General features: G+C 44.5%; 1 protein-coding gene across 1 annotated transcript; it reads left to right on the top strand.

The window, feature by feature from the left end:
• Positions 1-619: 619 nt before the first annotated feature.
• On the top strand, positions 620-15,620 carry EXOSC2 (exosome component 2). The gene is made up of 9 exons (XM_060102064.1): positions 620-747; positions 2,093-2,194; positions 3,983-4,028; positions 4,282-4,371; positions 5,460-5,525; positions 12,115-12,183; positions 13,345-13,521; positions 13,924-14,052; positions 14,582-15,620. Exons 1-9 carry the CDS (start codon positions 626-628, stop codon positions 14,660-14,662), a joined length of 882 nt encoding a protein of 293 aa, XP_059958047.1. The 5' UTR covers positions 620-625; the 3' UTR covers positions 14,663-15,620.
• Positions 15,621-17,906: the final 2,286 nt, after the last annotated feature.

The raw sequence follows: 17,906 nt of genomic DNA, 5'->3' as shown, positions 1-17,906 counted from the left end.
TTAGTTGCAACAAGCTTCATTGTTGTGCGTGGGCTTCTCATTGCCGCAGCTTCTCTTTGTTGCGGAGCACAGGCTCTAGATTCACGGGCTTCAGTAATTGCAACACACGGGCTCAGTAGTTGTGACACATGAGCTTAGTTGCTCTGCGGCATGTGGGATCTTCCAGGACGAGGGCTCAAACCTGCATCCCCCTGCATTAGGCAGGTGGATTCTTAACCACTGTGCCACCAGGGAAGTCCTCCCAAAATTAGATTTTAGCAGCTTAGAGTTGGAAGGAAACTCTGAGGCCCATTTCTCAACTATCTCTAACCCTGTAAAACAATAACTGGGATGACGAGTACAAGAGAGTTTTGGTGAAAAGTCAATACATCATACAACTTGAGATTTTCACTACTCCACAAAGGCAGCCTTGCCAATAATAAAAATGGCAACTCGACTCCTTCCTTCCCTTCATGTTAACCTAATGGTTGACAATAGTCAATATGGCAGCCAGACCGTGAGTTCCCATTGGCGGCTTCTCTGAGGCCCCGCCCTGCCCCGCCCCTAAGAGCGAAGGGCGGGAATTGTGGAGGCGGATATTGCGACTCCGAGTCGGGCTGCGCCTGCGCAGGTTATTGACGTCAAGATGGCGATGGAGATGAGGCTTCCTGTCGCTCGCAAGCCTCTTAGCGAGACCCTGGGCCGTGAGACGAAAAAACACCTGGTAGTGCCGGGGGACACGATCACCACGGACACAGGCTTCATGCGGTACGTGGGGACGTGGGGGACTCTGGGCCACAAGGGGCGGCTACATTGCTCTCCACGTGAAACCCGGGCCTGTGCTCTCTTCCATCTAAGTTCCCGTGGTACCCGGGGCACATCTGCTGAGCATCTCAGTCGCCTAGTTTTCTAGGCTTCGGACTTCTTACCCCCTGCATCTTGTGTGTCCTTGTCTGCATTTGCCCCAGTCTCCCGAAACCTTCCTCTCTTGACCTCTGGTGGCCGCGACTCGTGGGTCCTCTGCCTGAGGCCCAGATCCTGAGCCTTCCTCGTGGAGGACTTGGAAAACTGGGGTGGGTTAGGAGCTGGGGCCTCTTAACAGTTTTCGGCGGGGAGACGGTGGGCGTTTTTGACTTGGCCCCCTTTTCCCTCAGCGCCGTCTCCTAGCCAGGGGTTACGGTTTTGGAACGAGTCATTGTTTGGGCTTAGGGCGTACAAATACATTGTTATATGCACCCAAATATCCACCTTTGAATCTGAGGGCAGTACCGTATGTTGTCGTTAAGAGCGCAGGCTCTTGAGTTGGACGGCTGGAGTTCGAGTCCTGCTGCCGTCACAATATTATTGGCTGTACTGTCTCTCCGAGGTCAGTTTCCTCATCTGTAAACTAGTGATATTGACTATTCAACAAGGTTGTGAGTATTAAATTACGTAATGATTACGAAAAAAAGCAAAACTTACCGTTCTGTCACCATCATAGAGAAACACTAGTGGTTATCTCAGCCTTTTTTTGGGGGGGGGCGGGGGTACACTTGTACATACAGGAGAGGTACAGCATTTATACTGTTGCCCTTTAACCTCTTAGTCTGGGGTTGTTTCATCCCAGGAAATCTTAAGATTCAGCCCTTTATTCATGCATTCAGTATATGTGCGCTTGGGGTACAACAGTGAACCAAGTGGAAATCAATGTCCTGGAGAAGTTTATTTTCTATTTGGGAGAGACAGATAACAAACAATAAGCACAACAAGCAAATACGTTATTCAGAATGTTTGGCGATAAATGCAATAGAAAAAATTAAAAGCCAAGCAGGGTGAGTGGAGCGTAGTTGGGATGTGGTAGTGGCGGCAGCAGCAGGGTGGGTGACTATTGTCAATGGGATGGTCGAGGAAGGCCTGGTGGAGAAGGTGACGTTGGAGTAGACTTGAGTGGAATGAGGGGCATGTCCACGTAGCTGTCTAAAGAAGGAGTGTTTTGGGAAGAGATGGCAACCAGGGCAAAAGCCTGCCTTTAAGGCAGGAGGAGTCTGTTAGGTGTGAGGATCACATTGGGCTTGATGCGAGAGGTCACCTCAAGTGTTACCCTGGTATTCTTTGTATCTTCCTGTTGCAACAGGGGCCATGGGACCTATATGGGGGAAGAGAAGCTCATTGCATCTGTGGCTGGCTCTGTGGAGAGAGTAAACAAGTTGGTCTGTGTGAAAGCTTTGAAAACCAGGTGAGAACAAAAGGTGTGTATTCTCTTGTGGCATCCGAGTTGCACAGCCAGGCCTTTTCTGCCACGACAAACCCTCCACCCCCATCCCGGCCTGCTGTATCCTTCTGTAGGTCTGGGATTTGGGGAACATGGCTATAGGAAGGGTATAGATGACTACAGGTAAGCGCAGGCTTCAGAGGTTTGCCTATGTTTCCTGACCTCTCCAAACTTTGGTTCCCTCCTCTGCAAAATGAGACCTAGCATGACCTACCTTGTAGGATTTTCATTGGAATTCATTGAAACAGTGCATGTAAAGTACTTACACAGAGCCTCCTACCTAGAAGGGCTCCATGAAGGTTAGCCCCAGAATGTAAGCCAGTGGGGTTGGAAGAGAGCGAGCAGGCGAGGGGTAGGAGCGGATGCAGGCAGAGAGGTGAGGTGGGCAGTCTGTCTGCCTCGTAGCCACACTAAACATTTTCGACGTGCACTTTGTGTAATCTGGGAAGCCACTGGAGGAGGTGGAGCAGAGGGGGGACATGACCTGACGTCTGTTTGAATAGAATCACTCTGGCTGCTGTGGGTGGCCGGGGAGGTGGGGGGATAGGGACAGGGTTAGGGAGACAGATGAATGTACTGTTTTGAGTATGTTTTGTGTTCTGAGTATTTTTTTTAATCACGAAAATGTGTCGGATTTTATATTCTTTGGCATTTTCTATATATAGGACCATGTGTGTGAGAAGAGATATTCTTCCTTTCCAATTTGGATGCCTTTTATTTTCTGCCTATATTGTAAAGGTAGAGGTAGTAGGATCTGCTGCTGGACTTGCCCTGGAGCCTGAGAGAGAGAGAGACAGAGAGCGAGAGATTGAGAGAGATCAAGGGTTCTTCCAAGGGCTGTGGCTTGAGCAACTGGAGGGGTGGAGTTGCCATTTCCTGAGCTCGTGACAACTGGGAGAGTTTCAGTTTGCTATGGGGGAGTGAAGGGGGCTGCTGGAAAGCTTTGCCGTAGGTGTGTTACTTTTGCAGATTCCTATTAGCCACGTAAATGGAGGTGCTGGGTAGCCAGCAGTTGACTAGAGTCTGGAGTTGAGGGGAGTGGTATACTCATCAGTGGTCTTTAAAGCCATTAGGCTGGATGAGCTCACCAAGTGGGTATGGGCTGAAAAGAGAAGAGGTCCAAGGACTGCGCCTTCGGCATGGAACACGTCATCATTAGAATTGGGATGAGGAACTGGCAAAGGGGCCTGATATAGGCAGCCAGTGGTCGGGGGGACAGTGAGCAGGCTGGTTTGGGCGGTGTCCTGTCTCAGTTTCCTTTCTCCTCCTCTGGCTGAGGCAGAAGCCATCTGTGTTCCAGAGCCCACCAGAAAAGATTCCATGCTTATCGTTTTCTTTTTATTTATTTATTTATTGTTTTACGTTTTTGGCCACACCCCACGGCATGTGGGATCTTAGTTCCCCGACCAGGGATCGAACCCGCGCCTCCTGCATCGGAAGGCAGAGTCTTAACCACTGGACCGCAGGCGAAGTCCCTCATTTTCATGTAATTAACAAAATAGGGGTTTCAGGCTTAATGAACTATTTGCAATAAATGGTTTAAGAATAGTTAGTTAATGGAGACTTGATACATACAGGATGTTTGAAGTTATCAGTTCCTGAGAATAAGTCCAAACAGCATAGTTATGTGAATTTACTAAATGTGGTGCCTCATCAAGGCCTTCATCCCTGTTGAACTGAAATCTCAAATGGTAACTTGGTCTTGTAATGAAGTCTTTTCACTGATGGAGGACCTTCTGTTTTATCTTTCAGATATAATGGTGAAGTGGGAGACATTGTAGTGGGGAGAATCACAGAGGTAAAGTCTGTCTGATTGGTTTTTACAAAGTAAAAGCAGGCTGGTGAGAAGAGATATTCTTCCTTTCCAATTTGGATGCCTTTTATTTTCTGCCTATATTGTAGGCATTTATGCGAACTAGGCATTCGTTGTGTTTGGCTCTCATGTGACCTTTGATGTAAACAGTTTGTTACATTTGGAATTATTGGTCATTTACAGTGTGAGCTCTGGTCCCTGGCGTGTGCGTCCAGGTGTGGGGTTTCTTTGTTTGTAGGTTCAACAGAAGAGGTGGAAGGTGGAGACCAACTCCAGGCTGGATTCAGTCTTGCTTCTCTCATCCATGAACCTTCCCGGAGGAGAGCTGGTAAGGGTCTCCGGCTGGGACTGAATAGTTTGCTGGCGAGAGCTCTGGGGTCCTTTGCTCCACCAGAGAACTTTGCTTTACCCTGAGGTTGCCACTTTTACTCCTGTTTGTCTGCTGTGAAGTTTGCTGCCTTGATGTACACGAAGGCTTTTCACTTGGCTCAGGCCTCCCAACTTAGGCAGCAACTGGTATATGGTAGGATCTGGAATGTCCATGGGGAGCGATCCCAAAAGAGAGTTGAGAGAAGCTCTCAGATGCTTGGTGCGAATCATTTTCCTTTTCTGGGTGTATCAGCTTTGCTCAGTGAAAGTGTTCCTTGAAAAGTTGTGTTTAGATGAGCTTTTCATGAATTGAGTGGCATTTGATTATTCCAGACAACCACAGGACCTAAGCTGCCTCCTTCTATAAAATGCAGTGGTTCAGCTTTACCTTCAGGCCAGCATCTATCTATAGAGAGGCTCACTGTGCTGGGCTCTCTGGAGAATGCCAAGATCCAGGAGGTACGACTGAGTTCCTGAAAGAGCTTAGACGAGCAGGGGATATGAGATAACTGGTCTGAATACCCAGCAGTCCAAGAACAAACAAGCGTGTGATTGTACAAAAGGAGTGATTAAGTTCCCGGAGAGAAGCTCGTAGGAAAGATGAGTGTTGGAGTTGATCCTTGAAGGATGGGTAGAATTTTAGTGATGAGTTCAGGGAATCTGAGATAAAGGGAAACGTGTGAGCAAAGATACAGTCAAGCTGGAGGTAGTCTGGTCCTGCTGGAGCGTGGAGGGCCGCCACAGAAGGTAAGCGTGGAAAGGGGGCCTGGTCTAGATTGGGAGGGTTTTGAATAGCACGTGAGGAGCTTGAGTATTATTCAGAGGAAGGAGAAGAGAAGCCGTGGGAAGGTCTGTCTGTAAGACGGAAAGCGGTGGTTGTCACTTTGTCTTCCTTCAGTGGTACAAGTTACCTACTCTGGTGTGTGAACATTGTGGCTGCCTTCAGAGATCGCGGGAGGAAGTGAAAGAGAAAGAAGAGATGGATGGAGAGAGAGCTTCCTTTAGGATCTGACTTCTATAACGTGGCCATCTTTTTGTGTATTTCAGAGGAGAAGATCTGCAGAAGATGAGCTGGCGATGAGAGGTTTCTTGCAGGAAGGGGACCTTATCAGTGTATCCTGTACCTTGCATTCCAGCATCTTTATGTTTGCTGTGGAGCTGGCAATTGGGGCTTAAACTGTAGGTCTCCCACACGAGAAACATGTAATCCTGGCAGGGTTCTGAGTCCTTGACTGAGTGTCAAGGGCTCTGCTACAGCCTTTCTCTGTCTCCTTAACCCAGCTGACCCTCCAGCTTTGTTCAGACCTGCTGCTGCTCAGTCATGTCTTTGGGTCTTGTCACTTACGGTGGCCCATGCTTTAAGCTAGCTCAGATTTTCTTAGCGATGTTAACTTTTTTTTTTTTTAATGAAACTATAAGAAAGATATTGTTTGGTAAAACTTTTGTTTCAGTTGCTTACACAAACACACATACATGTACTCTGAGTAAAGTATGCTTCTTGCTGTGGGTTGTATAAAGAAAAGTTTGAAAGCCACTGATCTATCTATCTATCTATATTTATATATATTTTGTGTGTGTGTGTGTGGTACGCGGGCCCCTCACTGCTGTGGCCTCTCCCGTTGCAGAGCACAGGCTCTGGACGCGCAGGCTGAACGGCCATGGCTCACGGGCCCAGCCACTCCGCGGCATGTGGGATCTTCCTGGACCGGGGCACAAACCCGTGTCCCTTGCATTGGCAGGCAGACTCTCAACCACTGCACCACCAGGGAAGCCCTGATCTATATTTTTGTTTATTTATTTATTTATTTGAATTTTTGAATTTTATTTATTTTTTTATACAGCAGGTTCTTATTAGTCATCCATTTTATACACATCAGTGTATACATGTCAATCCCAATCGCCCAATTCATCACACCCCCACCCCCACCACCCCTCCACTTTCCCCGCTTGGTGTCCATATATTTGTTCTCTATATCCGTGTCTCAATTTCTGCCCTGCAAGCCGGTTCATCTGTACCATTTTTCTAGGTTCCACATATATGCGTTAATGTATTTGTTTTTCTCTTTCTGACTTACTTCACTCTGTATGACAGTCTCTAGATCCATCCACGTCTCTACAGATGAACCAATTTCATTCCTTTTTATAGCTGAGTAATGTTCCATTGTATAGATGTACCACGTCTTCTTTATCCATTCATCTGTCGATGGACACTTAGGTTGCTTCCATGTCCTGGCTATTGTAAATAGTGCTGCAATGAACATTGGGGTGCATGTGTCTTTTTCAATTATGTTTTTCTCTGGGTATATGCCCAGTAGTGGGATTGCTGGGTCATATGGTAATTCTATTTTTAGTTTTTTAAGGAACCTCCATACTGTTCTCCATAGTGGCTGTATCAATTTACATTCCCACCAACAGTGCAAGAGGGTTCCCTTTTCTGCACACCCTCTCCAGCATTTGTTGTTTGTAGATTTTCTGATGATGCCCATTCTAACTGGTGTGAGGTGATATCTCATTGTAGTTTTGATTTGCATTTCTCTAATAATTAGTGATGTTGAGCAGCTTTTCATGTGCTTCTTGGCCATCTGTATGTCTTCTTTGGAAAAATGTCTGTTTAGGTCTTCTGCCCATTTTTGGATTGGGTTGTTTGTTTTTTTAATATCGAGCTGCATGAACTGTTTATATATTTTGGAGATTAATCCTTTGTCCATTGATTCATTTGCAAATATTTTCTCCCATTCTGACGGTTGTCTTTTCGTCTTGTTTGTAGTTTCCTTTGCTGTGCAAAAGCTTTTAAGTTTCATTAGGTCCCATTTGTTTATTTTTGTTTTTATTTCCAGTACTCTAGGAGGTGGATCAAAAAAGATCTTGCTGTGATTATGTCAAAGAGTGTTCTTCCTATGTTTTCCTCTAAGAGTTTTATAGTGTCTGGTCTTACATTTAGGTCTTAATCCATTGTGAGTTTATTTTTGTGTATGGTGTTAGGGAGTGTTCTAATTTCATTCTTTTACATGTAGCTGTCCAGTTTTCCCCGCACCACTTATTGAAGAGACTGTCTTTTCTCCATTGTATATCCTGCCTCCTTTGTCATAGATTAGTTGACCATAGGTGCGTGGGTTTATCTCTGGGCTTTTTATCCTGTTCCATTGATCTATATTTCTGTTTTTGTGCCAGTACCATATTGTCTTGATTACTGTAGCTTTGTAGTATAGTCTGAAGTCAGGGAGTCTGATTCCTCCAGCTCCTTTTTTTTCCCTCAAGACCGCTTTGGCTATTCAGGCTCTTTTGTGTCTCCATACAAATTTTAAGACTTTTCGTGCTAGTTCTGTAAAAAATGCCAGTGGTAGTTTGATAGGGATTGCATTGAATCTGTAGATTGCTTTGGGTAGTATAGTCATTTTCACAATATTGCTTCTTCCAATCCAAGAACATGGTATATCTCTCTATCTGTTTGTATATCTTTTTTTTTTTTTTTTTTTTTTTTTTTTGCGGTATGCGGGCCTCTCACTGTTGTGGCCTCTCCCGTTGCGGAGCACAGGCTCCGGACGCACAGGCTCAGCGGCCATGGCCCACGGGCCCAGCCGCTCCGCGGCATGCAGGACCTTCCCAGACCGGGGCACGAACCCGTGTCCCCTGCATCGGCAGGCAGACTCTCCACCACTGCGCCACCAGGGAAGCCCTGTTTGTATATCTTTAATCTCTTTTATCAGTGTCTTATACTTTTCTGCATACAGATCTTTTGTCTCCCTAGGTAGGTTTATTCCTAGGTACTTTATTCTTTTTGTTGCAATGGTAAATGGGAGTGTTTCCTTAATTTCTCTTGCAGATTTTTCATCATTAGTGTATGGGAATGCAAGAGATTTCTGTGCATTAATTTTGTATCCTGCAACTTTACCAGATTCATTGATTAGCTCTAGTAGTTTTCTGGTGGCATCTTTAGGATTCTCTATGTATAGTATTATGTCATCTGAAAACAGTGACAGTTTTACTTCTTCTTTTCCAATTTGTATTCCTTTAATTTCTTTTTCTTCTCTGATTGTCGTGGCTAGGACTTCCAAAATTATGTTGAATAATAGTGGTGAGAGTGGACATCTTTGTCTTGTTCCTGATCTTAGAGGAAATGCTTTCGGTTTTTCACCATTGAGAATGATGTTTGCTGTGGGTTTGTTGTATACGGCCTTTATTATGTTGTGGTAGGTTCCCTCTATGCCCACTTTCTGGAGAGTTTTTAATCAGAAATGGGTGTTGAATTTTGTCGAAAACTTTTTCTGCATCTATTGAGATGGTCATATGGTTTTTCTTCAATTTGTTAATATGGTGTATCACATTGATTGATTCGTGTATATTGAAGAATCCTTCCATCCCTGGGATAAATCCCACTTGATCATGGTGTATGATCTTTTTAATGTGTTGTTGGATTCTGTTTGCTAGTATTTTGTTGAGGATATTTGCATCTATATTCATGAGTGATATTGGTCTGTAATTTTTTTTTGTAGTATCTTTGTCTGGTTTTGCTATCAGGATGATGGTGGCCACATAAAATGAGTTTGGGAGTGTTCCTTCCTCTGCAGTTTTTTGGAAGAGTTTGAGAAGGATGGGTATAAGCTCTTCTGTAAATGTTTGATAGGATTCACCTGTGAAGCCATCTGGTCCTGGACTTTTGTTTGTTGAAAGATTTTTTTTTTTTTTTTTTTTTTTTTTTTTTTTGCGGTATGCGGGCCTCTCACTGCTGTGGCCTCCCCCGTTGCGGAGCACAGGCTCCGGACGCGCAGGCTCCGGACGCGCAGGCCCAGCGGCCATGGCTCACGGGCGCAGCTGCCCCGCGGCATATGGGATCCTCCCAGACCGGGGCACGAACCCGTATCCCCTGCATCGGCAGGCGGACTCTCAACCACTTGCGCCACCAGGGAGGCCCTGTTGAAAGATTTTTAATCACAGTTTCAGTTTCATTGCTTGTGATTGGTCTGTTCATATTTTCTATTTCTTTCTGGTTCAGACTTCGAAGGTTATAGCTTTCTAAGAATTTGTCCATTTCTTCCAGGTTGTCCATTTTATTGGCATACAGTTGCCTGTAGTAGTCTCTTAGGATGCTTTGTATATCTGTGGTGTCTGTTGTAACTTCTCCTTTTTCATTTCTAATTTTATTGATTTGAGTCCTCTCCCTCTTTTTCTTGATGAGTCTGGCTAATGGTTTATCCATTTCGTTTATCTTCTCAAAGAACCAGCTTTTAGTTTTATTGATCTTTGCTATTGTTTTCTTTGTTTCTATTTCATTTATTTCTGCTCTGATCTTTATGATTTCTTTCCTTCTGCTAAGTTTGGGTTTTGTTTGTTCTTCTTTCTCTAGATCCTTTAGGTGTAAGGTTAGATTGTTTATTTGAGATTTTTCTTGTTTCTTGAGGTAGGATTGTATTGCTATAAACTTCCCTCTTAGAACTGCTTTTGCTGCATCCCATAGGTTTTGGATTGTCGTGTTTTCATTGTCATTTGTCTCTAGGTATTTTTTGATTTCCTCTTTGATTTCTTCAGTGATCTCTTGGTTATTTAGCAACGTATTGTTTAGCCTCCATGTGTTTGTGTTTTTTACGTCTTTTTCCCCGTAATTGATTTCTAATCTCATAGCGTTGTGGTCGGAAAAGATGCTTGATACAATTTCAATTTTCTTAAATTTACTGAGGCTTGATTTGTGACCCAAGATGTGATCTATTCTGGAGAATGTTCCATGCGCACTTGAGAAGAAAGTGTAATCCGCTGTTTATGGATGGAATGTCCTATAAATATCAATTAAATCTATCTGGTCTATTGTGTCATTTAAAGCTTATGTTTCCTTATTAATTTTCTGTCTGGATGATCTGTCCATTGGTGTAAGTGAGGTGTTAAAGTCCCCCAGTATTATTGTACTACTGTCAGTTTCCTCTTTTATTGCTGTTAGTACTTGCCTTATGTATTGAGGTGCTCTTATGTTGGGTGCATAAATATTTATAACTGTTATATCTTCTTCTTGGATTGATCCCTTGATCATTATGTAGTGTCCTTCCTTGTCTCTTGCAACGTTCTTTATTTTAAAGTCTATTTTATCTGATATGAGTATTGCTGCTCCAGCTTTCTTTTTATTTCCAGTTGCATGGAATATCTTTTTCCATCCCCTCACTTTCAGTCTGTATGCATCCCTAGGACTGAAGTGGGTCTCTTGTAGACAGCATATATATGGGTCTTGTTTTTGTATCCATTCAGCAAGCCTGTGTCTTTTGGTTGGAGCATTTAATCCATTAACGTTTAAGGTAATTATCGATATGTATGTTCCTATGACCATTTTCTTAATTGTTTTGGGTTTGTTTTTGTAGGTCCTTTTCTTCTCTTGTGTTTCCCACTTAGAGAAGTTCCTTTAGCATTTGTTGTAGAGCTGGTTTGGTGGTGCTGAATTCTCTTAGCTTTGATTTCTCCATCGAATCTGAATGAGATCCTTGCTGGGTAGAGTAATCTTGGTTGTAGTTTCTTCCCTTTCACCACTTTAACTATGTCGTGCCACTCCCTTCTGGCTTGTAGAGTTTCTGCTGAGAAATCAGCTGTTAACCTTATGGGAGTTCCCTTGTATGTTATTTGTCATTTTTCCCTTGCTGCTTTCAAGAATTTTTCTTTGTCTTTAATTTTTGCCAGTTTGATTGCTGTGTGTCTTGGCGTGTTTCTCCTTGGGTTTATCCTGCTTGGGACTCTCTGCGCTTCCTGGACTTGGGTGGCTATTTCCTTTCCCATGTTAGGGAAGTTTTCGACTATAATCTCCTCAAATATTTTCTCGGGTCCTTTCTCTCTCTCTTCTCCTTCTGGGACCCCTATAATGCGAATGTTGGTGAGTTTAATGTTGTCCCAGAGGTCTCTTAGGCTGTCTTCATTTCTTTTCATTCTTTTTTCTTTATTCTGTTCCGCAGCAGTAAATTCCACCATTCTATCTTCCAGGTCACTTATCCGTTCTTCTGCCTCAGTTATTCTGCTATTGATTCCTTCTAGTGTATTTTTCATTTCAGTTATTGTATAGTTCATCTCTGTTTGTTCTTTAATTCTTCTAGGTCTTTGTTAAACATTTCTTGCATCTTCTCGACCTTTGCCTCCATTCTTTTTTCAAGGTCCTGGATCATCTTCACTATCATTATTCTGAATTCTTTTTCTGGAAGGTTGCCTATCTCCACTTCATTTGATTGTTTTTCTGGGGTTTTATCTTGTTCCTTAATCTGGTACATTGCCCTCTGCCTTTTCATCTTGTCTGTCTTTCTGTGAATGTGGTTTTTGTTCCACAGGCTGCAGGATTGTAGTTCTTCTTGTTTCTGCTGTCTGCCCTCTGGTGGATGAGGCTATCTCGATCTGCTAGTGTTGGAGGGTCTCCTGCAGGGGCGGGGGGTGGCTGTGTCTCAGCATGAGGACAGGGACACTGGCAGCAGAAGTTCTGGGAAGTACTCCTTGGTGTGAGCCCTCCCAGAGTCCGCCATTAACCCCACCCGTGATGTTAACTTTTATCTGAGGGAGTAGGAAGGGTGGTGTTCATGTCAGCATATTCATGACAGCCAAGGGGGAGAGGTTAGGTCTCAGCAGTGTGACCTCCGGGTCCGTCTACGACTTTGGGCGGAACTCTTGGCCATTAGAGGAAAGGATGGAGGGGGGAGCCAGGGACGCAGGTGACGTGAAAGTGTTTGTTCCTTCATCACCCGGCCAGGCTGAGGTCCAGGCAGTGTTCTCTGATGGAGCTGTCTCTCTGCACACGAGGAGTCTCAAATACGGGAAAGTAAGTTGGGCTCTGGCTGTTCTCATTTGCTGACGGAGACTTCAAATCCATTTCCCAATCCCCAGTGCTCTCTGGAATTCTGACCCAAAGCCCCCCAGAAGTCAAGCCTTCACAGGCTGGCATCCTACACACTGATTCACACAGTCAAGGGCCGGTAGCCTCATAAAGGATGACAACTCTTAACCCTTTTCTACGGAGGAGGTTGTTCTGGCAGAAGAGCCCCTGTGACCCTGGGCCCCGGGCCCTGCAGCCCTGCTGTCTCTGCTCTCCCCCAGGGGGCGTGGCAGCTTTGCGTTGCATTTGTGCTGAGAACAAAGGGAGGCCACGGACTGATGAAGTAGGATGGCCTCAGCCCTGAGACACGTGTCCCGTCAATAAAATGGATATTATCGTGAGGAAAGGTGGGCTTGTCACTTGAGCCTCTTAATGAAATTTCACCGCTTTTCTAATATAAGGTGACAGTATGGAGGCTAGTTATTTTTGTAATGATAGCATACTTTCCAAAACAAATTATGATTTATCAGTCTCTTGCCTTTCTCCGGGTGAACGTTCTCGTTTTCTGGGTGGAACAAAAACCTCTCTCCTCAGTGGAGTGGCTACAGCCAATCATGCTCACATCCTTGAAGCAGGAGAGGAAACAGCTGCACTGCACGTGCTGACCTTCGTGGGCCCGGGTCCTGTAATCGACGCTCCCTTAGCGGGATGTGGGGCTTGAGCTGACCTGCCAGGACCAGGGATGGATTTGCACCCAGCCCTAGGCCAGTCGCCTTGTCCAACGGCGTATCTCGTGGGCAGGATGGGTGGTTGAGGTCAAGGTGGAACAGAATAGTGCTCCTTGACCCACAGGAGGCTCGAGCCCACATTCTCACTGGCTCCAGCTTCTCTAACAGCTGTGGCACCAGCCCTGGATTAGAATGTGAAGACGACTGCAAAGGAAAATAAATGGTAGAGAAGAGATAGAAAGTTACCTTCTGTTGGGATATGTAAACTACTTACTGCATCCGGAAGTGTTCTCTGTGTTTACTATGTATGTGCATGTAGGGGCAGTTATCAACAGGAAGGACCCTGATTCCCGTCTAACTAGGACACATCCTGTACTCTGCTTTTAAGTTACCTCACTGATGATCCTACAGTGACTTAATTTACGATATACTTTTTTAGCTAGGTCAGGGCGTCTTGGTTCAGGTCTCCCCCACCCTGGTGAAACGGCAGAAAACTCACTTCCATGACTTGCCATGCGGTGCCTCAGTGATTCTGGGCAACAACGGCTTCATCTGGATCTACCCGACACCTGAGCACAAAGAAGAGGATGCAGGGGGCTTCATTGCAAACCTGGAGGTGAGTAAACGCCGTTGTCACTGCTGGGACGGAGCGGCACTTAGTCGGTGCTGTGCTTCTGTGGCAGGTGGGGACACGCTCTGTATCTGCCACGTTGCTATGGTTTGAGTTGGTTTGAACTTCCCTCGAAACATTGTGTCGCCCTCTCTTGTTCTGAAGAGATGAAATCAGCGCCTGGTTTGATCTTTCTAGTCAGAGATGGCCAAGTTGCAGGGTAATAGCCTAAGAGCCACTGAAGAAGCCGTCCTTTTTAATCTCCCTTGGAGCTAGCTGTTTGATTGGTTTGGAGTCCCAGAGTGATATTGCCTCAGTTATAAATGATTCCCGGGATTTGCTGTAACCATTTGCTTCTTTTGGTCCTGATTCTGTTTCCCTCCCCTTCCCCTTGGCATCCCCTGGTAGCCTGTCTCCCTTGCTGATCGAGAGGTGATCTCCCGGCTTCGGAACTGCATCGTCTCGCTGGCAACTCAGAGAATGATGCTGTATGATACCAGTATCCTGTATTGCTATGAAGCATCCCTTCCACATCAGGTACTCTACCCGGGGCTTCCCTTTTCCTTGTTGATGTGTGAGCGGCCTTAAGTGTCATCTGTCCCATGTTTCCTCAGACAGCAAGCACCTCTCCCACATACCTTAACCATGTCCATCGGTGTGAACTGATCTGGTGGACAGCCTTGCTGAGTGTCTGGAGAGCTGTCGCCAAGATGCTAGTAATATTCTCAATGTCTAATGTCAGTGTAAGGATTTGTGGGCGTTTGGAGGTGCCAGGTGGGGCTAAATTTACAACAGCAACCCCCTGGACTTCATCGTGCCCGTCCCAAGTTTTAGCTGTCTTTCTAGTGACTGCCAGAGTAACATCTTTGTTCTTATCAGCTATATCCCATAGAATCTTGCTGATGTATTAAGCTGGTTCTAGCAGATCATCTCTTGCAAATACTTAGCCTCTGATACATGAAAGGAAAGCAGAAGGTTCATGCTTCTGCTTCTGGTTTCTGCATTTGGATTGGCTTGATGGTGTGCTGATTGATGGAACAAGTACCTTTCTTCCTTTCTTTTTCAGATCAAAGACATCTTAAAGCCAGAAATAGTGGAGGAAATTGTGATGGAAACACGCCAGAGGCTTTTAGAACAGGAGGGATAGGGAGAAGCATCTGAAGGACAGGACTGTGTGTACCTGACCGGAGCAGTCCTTGAAAGTGAACAGTTGGCTTGGTGGTCCCCATGTGCAGCTCAGTGAAGACCTGGGGAGCTCATCACTTTACCTACAAGGGGCCGCCTCCACCCTGAAGTCCTGCTTTCTCCTGTTTTAAGGCAAAGCCTGGGGGAAGGTGAAAGCACTGCTGGCCCCTTGGGTTGCCCACAGAGCTTTGGTACTAGGGGTAGTTTCAGGCCTTAAAAGCACTCAGTGTTCCAGCCGAGTGGACTCCTATCCTGGAATAATACAAGGAATCTTTTGTCCTGTACTTAACCATCAACTCACCAGGCACAATGCCCCATGAAATTGCCTGTATAAAAAACATGGCCTCCCTGACCCCCAAATTGTCTGTTTTGGCCTCCATTCCCACCTCTTCTACAGCGCAGGTACAGCACTGAAGAAATAGTTGGTAAAGTTAACCCAAGAATCTAATGGAAGAATAAAGCAACCAAGCAGCCTTTTGCTTGGTTGGAATCTTATTTCCCATTGCATGTTCCTCCTAGATAGATGCGAGTATATTCCCGCCAGGCTGCCTTAATCTATCCTGCCTTCAAGGATGAGTTGTAAGAAGTTGAATTATTGATAGAAGAGAATGAATGTTTTGGGTACTCTGATAAACATGAAAACAAAGGAAGAAAAACGGAGATGGGAAAAGAAAAGGTGTTTTCCTCCTACGATTGAAGGAGTAACGCATTAACTTTTTAATAATTCAGGGTTAAAAGGTAAAAACAAGATGTTGAAGTTCTCAGTGGGAAGGGCTAGAATGTCTACGCATTGTTTTTCAGATGACTATCTAAAAAGGATGCCCTGATTGGGGTTTTGGGAAACATTCTTTTAAAGTCAGTATATGAGAGTGCTATTTGGTGAACTATTTTTTTATATTTATAAATGTGGCATCACTGTTTCTGTTCTTGTGTTCTGTGTCATACTTGGGAGCTGAGTACAGTTGAAGGAAGGCTTGGGAGATAGGAATTCTGACAGAGACCTAACTACTCAAGTCACCTAGTAAAATGTAAACCTAGGACAGTTTCAGGAGTAAGGTGGAGCATCTGACAGTTTTGAAATATAGCTCAGCTCTTTCTTGTTAAATTGTATGTCTTTTCTTTATAACATTATTCAGACAAATTTTATCTCTTTTTTTTTTTTTTCTATCCCAAGTGTATCACCTGTTTTGAGGAGTTTGCAGACACCTGAATACTGTATAGGCTATGTTGCAACTTTGGATTTGCTCCCTTGTTGTTTCTGAAACACATTCCAGGTTGTGTGCCCCTTAAGAGAAGGGAATGGGGAAGGATGGGAGCCTGCATCCCTGGTTTGGGTTGGTTTTGACCAGGACCATATGGGGGTTCGTTGCAAGTTTATCTTTCTCACTTGGTCTCCCAAGCTGCCAGCCTCTGCTGTTCATTCAGTATATTCTGAATAGTGATTACCTACTAAGTGGAAATGTATAAAGGTCTGAAAGCACCTTTCGGTGATTATCCACTTTCTTTGGCCCACTAGAGGGTGCCCTTGTTAAGTGTAATTCCAGTAGGTGTTTTTTTTGTTTTTTTTTTTTTAAAAAGCTGAAGTTTTTACATGGGTACTGAATCCCTGTAGCAACTTGTGGGTTGCTTTGCTTTATAAACATGAGGACAAAATTAGACTGAACTGAATCACTTTTAATAGAATATATGAGCTTAAAGGGATTTATTCAAAAATGGCAACACTTATTTACTTCTGACTGTCAGGCATTTGCTGGGCTCAGGATTCTAGTTTTAAGTCCTTTAGAGTATCATTCTACAGTGTTATACAGTGCATCTGTGGAAGAAAATATTACAGTCTGGGCTTAGGATTCACCTAAAACTAGTGCTGTTGGCTTCTACCCAGACTTTAGGAAGCATAGTCTCAATCTTCGTGGGAAACAAGATCCCATTTGATCCTCAGGATAACCTTGTAAAGTTTGATATGACCCGCATTTATAAATGAAAGCCATTCACAGAATTACAGTGACTTCATTAAAACTCATTAGCAACTATGAATCAGTAGGTTTAAGCTCTAGAGAGGCGTCATAAAGCAACCCTTTAGAGAATGGGTTGGACTGATTGTGAAAGGTTATGGGGTCCAGAAATTTTCTTTCCAGCATCGAGACCAATACTTCGGATTTTACTCATTTTACTTATTGCCTGTCCCTCCCATGTCTGCTCTGGGAGAACAAGGATGAATCCGTTTGTGTCCCCCCCTCAATTTTATCCCAGCACCTAGGACAATGGTACACAGGGGCTCAACAATGCTTGTGAATGAATTATTAGTTTAAGAAGTGTGGGTTAGTAAGAGTTCTGATTTGATTGCTCAATTTTAAGCTAAACTAGAGAGAAGAATGAAGATGTATAGGAAATGATTAAAGCTTTAATAGGAATAAAAAGCAAAATTCAAAGAGAAAGATTAGGGTGATAATCAGGATAAGAATGGGTGAGTTGTTGAAGAGTCAACAACTTCAACAAAGTTGTTGAAGTTTGAAGAGTGATCTACAAGCCAGGACCAAGTCTGTCAGCCAGACTATTTAGTGATAGAGCAAAGCTAACCCAGTTAACATCTAAATATAAATTCCAGTACTAAATTTGGGCACACATATTCATATGCTTCACATTCAGTGCCTCCAAGTGACTATTTTTTCTTCAAGCCAATATCTATAAAATTAGCACCATTTCCCAATCCAGCAAAAGTATTTCTAAAAGACACAACTCAGTAACTGAATGTACAACACCTGTAATGCAACTGGTTTCCCCCTACTGTCAGTAGCAACTTCTAAAAAATCAACTGTCTGCGTCTTCCCTGGTGGCGCAGTGGTTGAGAGTCTGCCTGCCGATGCAGGGGACACGGGTTCGTGCCCCGGGTCCGGGAAGATCCCACATATGCCGCGGAGCGGCTGGGCCCGTGAGCCATGGCCGCTGAGCCTGCGCGTCCGGAGCCTGTGCTCCGCAACGGGAGAGGCCACAACAGTGAGAGGCCCGCGTACCGCAAAAAAAAAAAAAAAAAAAAAATCAACTGTCTGACATTAAGTCAACAGTTACTTGGTACTGAATGGTACGGTGGAAAAATAGTGACTTTGTCACATCACTAGGCCAGTGACCTTGAGTAAGTCACATCTCACTCGGTTTCCCCATCTGTATATGGGGGTTAGCAATCCATGCCTCACTGGGCTAGAGTGAGG

Source organism: Mesoplodon densirostris, chromosome 6 (assembly GCF_025265405.1).
Source record: "Mesoplodon densirostris isolate mMesDen1 chromosome 6, mMesDen1 primary haplotype, whole genome shotgun sequence".
NCBI lineage: Eukaryota > Metazoa > Chordata > Mammalia > Artiodactyla > Ziphiidae > Mesoplodon > Mesoplodon densirostris.
This window is presented reverse-complemented; position numbering and strand designations above follow the sequence as displayed.

Excerpts from the sequence above, each read along its gene's own strand:
- EXOSC2 (XM_060102064.1), top strand. The coding sequence starts at position 626 with ATGGCGATGGAGATGAGGCTTCCTGTCGCTCGCAAGCCTCTTAGCGAG. Across the intron at positions 4,029-4,281 it reads TAGTGGGGAGAATCACAGAG|GTTCAACAGAAGAGGTGGAA; the intron begins GTAAAGTCTGTC and ends CTTTGTTTGTAG. Across the intron at positions 13,522-13,923 it reads GCTTCATTGCAAACCTGGAG|CCTGTCTCCCTTGCTGATCG; the intron begins GTGAGTAAACGC and ends ATCCCCTGGTAG.